The following is a 3293-nucleotide window of genomic DNA, read 5'->3' on the forward strand; positions in this document are numbered from 1 at the left end:
TACTCCCATCACCAATCAGATACGCCAATAGCAGTGCTCATTCATGTGTGAGGTTTACAAACAATGTTGCCAGCACTTTGGAAGATGCAGTTACCTTGTAATCACTCCTGAGAGGATTACAAGGTAACTGGATCTTCTTTACTTGTATTCTGACTGCAACCTAGTGGATTTTAAAAATACACCAGGATTTTATATACCCCTGATCAACCCTGATCTAATCCTAGCCTCCCTTGCTACTTTTTTTTTATACAACAGACTTATTTCTGCTGTATTTTTGTGGACTTTTTTTTTCCTTGCAATTTGCCTCTATACAATTATAGTGTATAGCCTATATACATTTTCTATAAAGATGGCAAAGAGAATGTATTCTTTGCAAGAGGCGTTCGCCATTCTGGAGCGTGACTGTGACAGCAGCAGCAGCGAATTTGAGGATGATTTGGAGTCGGCAGATATTGATTGGCTGCCGTCCGAGTCAGAAGGCGACTCAACGGACAGTGATTCTGAATCTGCTGGACCATCCACAGCTCAGCTATCTAGGAGCAAGGAGCAGGCAAGGAGCATTAGTGACACTGACACTGCTTCTGAAAGAGGGTCACCTATAGCTACCTCCAGCAATGCCATCCCAAGAGGTCAGAGGGCTGCCAGGCCAAGGCAGAGCATGCCAGCAAGGGTACCACAGAGGGACCGGCTACCCTATGATCTAAGCCACCCACAATGGTCGGCATCTAATATGGAGACCCCTAACCTCCCTCTCTTCACAGCCAGGAGTGGCCTATTAGTGGACACCAGCAACATGCAGCCCATTTACTTTTTTGAACTTTTGTTTGCCAGAGAGCTTCCTGCAGTATGTCTGTGATCAGAGCAATATCTATGTCCAGCAACGCATAGCGGACCATTCCACCTCTGTGTTAGCTTCCCACTGGACCCCTGCAACTACCCGTGATTTGAAAGCTTTTTTGGGATTGACTTTCAATATGTCCCTTTGTCCACTACCTGAACAGCAACTGTACTGGCCAAAAGATCCAGTCCTCTGCATCCCAATTTATTCGTCCAGAATGTCCAGACGCCGCTACCAAATGCTGCTAACCTGCTTGCATTTTAGCAATAATGCAGACCACCTCCCACCTGACAACCCAGCCCATGACCGACTATTTAAATTGAGGCCCTTCATCGACCATTTAAATAGAACCTTTGCAGAAAAATACACGCCAGAGCAAAGAATAGCCATCGATGAATCCTTAATCCCTTTCCACGGGAGGCTGGCAATCAAACAATATATATCCAGCAAAAGATCACGGTACGGGATAAAACTGTACAAGTTGTGCGAAAGTGGGAGTGGCTATATCTATTCACTAAAAATGTATGAAGGGAAGGACAGCTTAATACAGCCTCCTGGATGCCCTCCCTACATGGGTACAACAGAGAGGATAGTACTTGACCTCCTCAACCCTCTACTCCACCAGGGTTACCACCTTTACGTGGACAATTTTTATATGAGTGTCCCACTATTCAAACATTTATTTTCAGTCCAGGCTCCAGCCTGCGGAACTGTCAGGGCAAATCGCAAAGGCCTGCCATCAGAAGTCGTTCATAAAAAACTGAAGAGGGGGGAGACCTGCTGCCAATGGAGAAACGTGCTGCTCGCTTTAAAATTTAGAGATAAGCGTGATGTCTTAGCCCTCACCACCATCCACTCCGAGGCAAAAACAACTGTGAGGACTCGTAGTCGGGAAGTAGTAAAACCACTGGCCATCGCTGAGTACACCAAGTACCGGACCTCCTGACTTCCACCTTTCTACAGTTTCTACAATGGTGAGTACCAATTTGTGTATGTTTAGAGACATTGTGAAGCCCTCGGTATACTTTGCTAAAGCCTGGTACACACTTTCAATTATGATTGGCCAATCACCGACCAATTTTACTATTGAATCTTGAATAATATGAGCAGATTGTGTAGGTAAACTCACATACTACAGTATGAGCATTTACCTACACAATCTGCTCATACTATTCAATATTTGTTGACTCTCATACTACATGGGAAGGTGGTACAATTGGTCAGTGATTGGCCAATCTTAATTGAAAGTGTGTACTGGACTTAAAAAAAGAATGACACTTTGGGGAGAAAATTGGCCTTGAAAAAGCTGTTGGTGCTACTTGTGGTTATCAGTGTGTGGTGTGCCCAAGAAGCTATCTGATGATGTATATAAGGTTTCATTTTAACCGTGACAAGCGAGAGAATATAATTTGGGATGTAGTATTGTTGAAGCCTATGTCATGTGATTTCCCCCCCCCCCGCAAAACTGAAGAAAACTGTAAAAAATGCTATTTTCAAACTTGTGGTACAATTTCAGCAAAAAGGCATGAATCCAAATGATACAAAATATGTTTATCTGAGTAGGCCTGGGTCTCTAGTTTTTAGAATGGTGAGGTTTATGGCCTGTGCCAAATGTTCTGAGACACCAGGGGCTTTTCTAAGAAAGAATGACTGTATTACTTTTGTTGCAAAAAATGGCCTTGAAAAATCCAATGGTGCTACTTGTGGTTATCAGTGTGCGGTGTGCCCAAGAAGCTATCTGATGATGTACATAGGGTATCATTTTAACCGTGACAAGTGAGAGAATATAGTTTGGGATATTTTACAACTGAAACCTATGTCATGTGAATTTTCTTTAGCAAGAAACTGAATGAAAAGCAATAAAAGTGTTATTTTCATATACTCGGCACCAAAATAAAACGCTTATAAAAAAAACCCACAAGTGACATAATTGAAAATACAATACATAAATAGCTACCTTAGTCACTCAGCTTTTTTAATATGTATGCCATGATAGTATATTACTGTTACTTTTACAGATAAGGGCTTTTAATTACTGATAGAGTACAATAAAAAAACAGAAAACAGAAAACTGAAAAAATGTGTCTTTATTTCCAAATAATATATTGTCGCCATACATTGTACTAGGAACATTATTTAAATGTTGTGATAACCGGGACAAGTGGGCGGATAAAAGGTGTTGGTTTTATCTATGGTGTCTTTGTCTATTTTAAAACTACAGTGCTTGGAAATATAGAAATAGTGCATTTTTTTTCTATTTTTTTCCCTTTAAAATGCATAGAGAATAACATTATTACTAAAATAAAATATCACCCTTGAAAAGCCTAATTTGTGGCGAAAAAAAACAAGCTATAGATCATTCACATGTGATGAGTAGCTTTAAAGTTATCAGTGAATGAATGGGAGGAGCGCTGAAATGTGTTGTCCCAAGTAAATTGAAGTATGGCATTAATTT

At 40.9% G+C, this 3293-nt stretch overlaps 1 protein-coding gene across 1 annotated transcript; it reads left to right on the top strand.

The window, feature by feature from the left end:
• Positions 1-349: 349 nt before the first annotated feature.
• LOC137527404 (piggyBac transposable element-derived protein 4-like) lies at positions 350-1784 on the top strand. The gene is made up of 2 exons (XM_068247915.1): positions 350-629; positions 832-1784. The coding sequence occupies exons 1-2, from the start codon at positions 350-352 to the stop codon at positions 1782-1784; spliced, it is 1233 nt and encodes a 410-aa protein (XP_068104016.1).
• Positions 1785-3293: the final 1509 nt, after the last annotated feature.

The sequence above is a fragment of the Hyperolius riggenbachi genome, chromosome 8 (assembly GCF_040937935.1).
Source record: "Hyperolius riggenbachi isolate aHypRig1 chromosome 8, aHypRig1.pri, whole genome shotgun sequence".
Lineage (NCBI taxonomy): Eukaryota > Metazoa > Chordata > Amphibia > Anura > Hyperoliidae > Hyperolius > Hyperolius riggenbachi.

What these genes read in the sequence shown, in the direction of transcription:
- LOC137527404 (XM_068247915.1), top strand. Translation starts at nt 350, where the DNA reads ATGGCAAAGAGAATGTATTCTTTGCAAGAGGCGTTCGCCATTCTGGAG. An exon ending in CAGCAATGCCATCCCAAGAG is followed by an intron (nt 630 to 831) that starts GTCAGAGGGCTG and finishes TTTGTTTGCCAG; the next exon opens with AGAGCTTCCTGCAGTATGTC.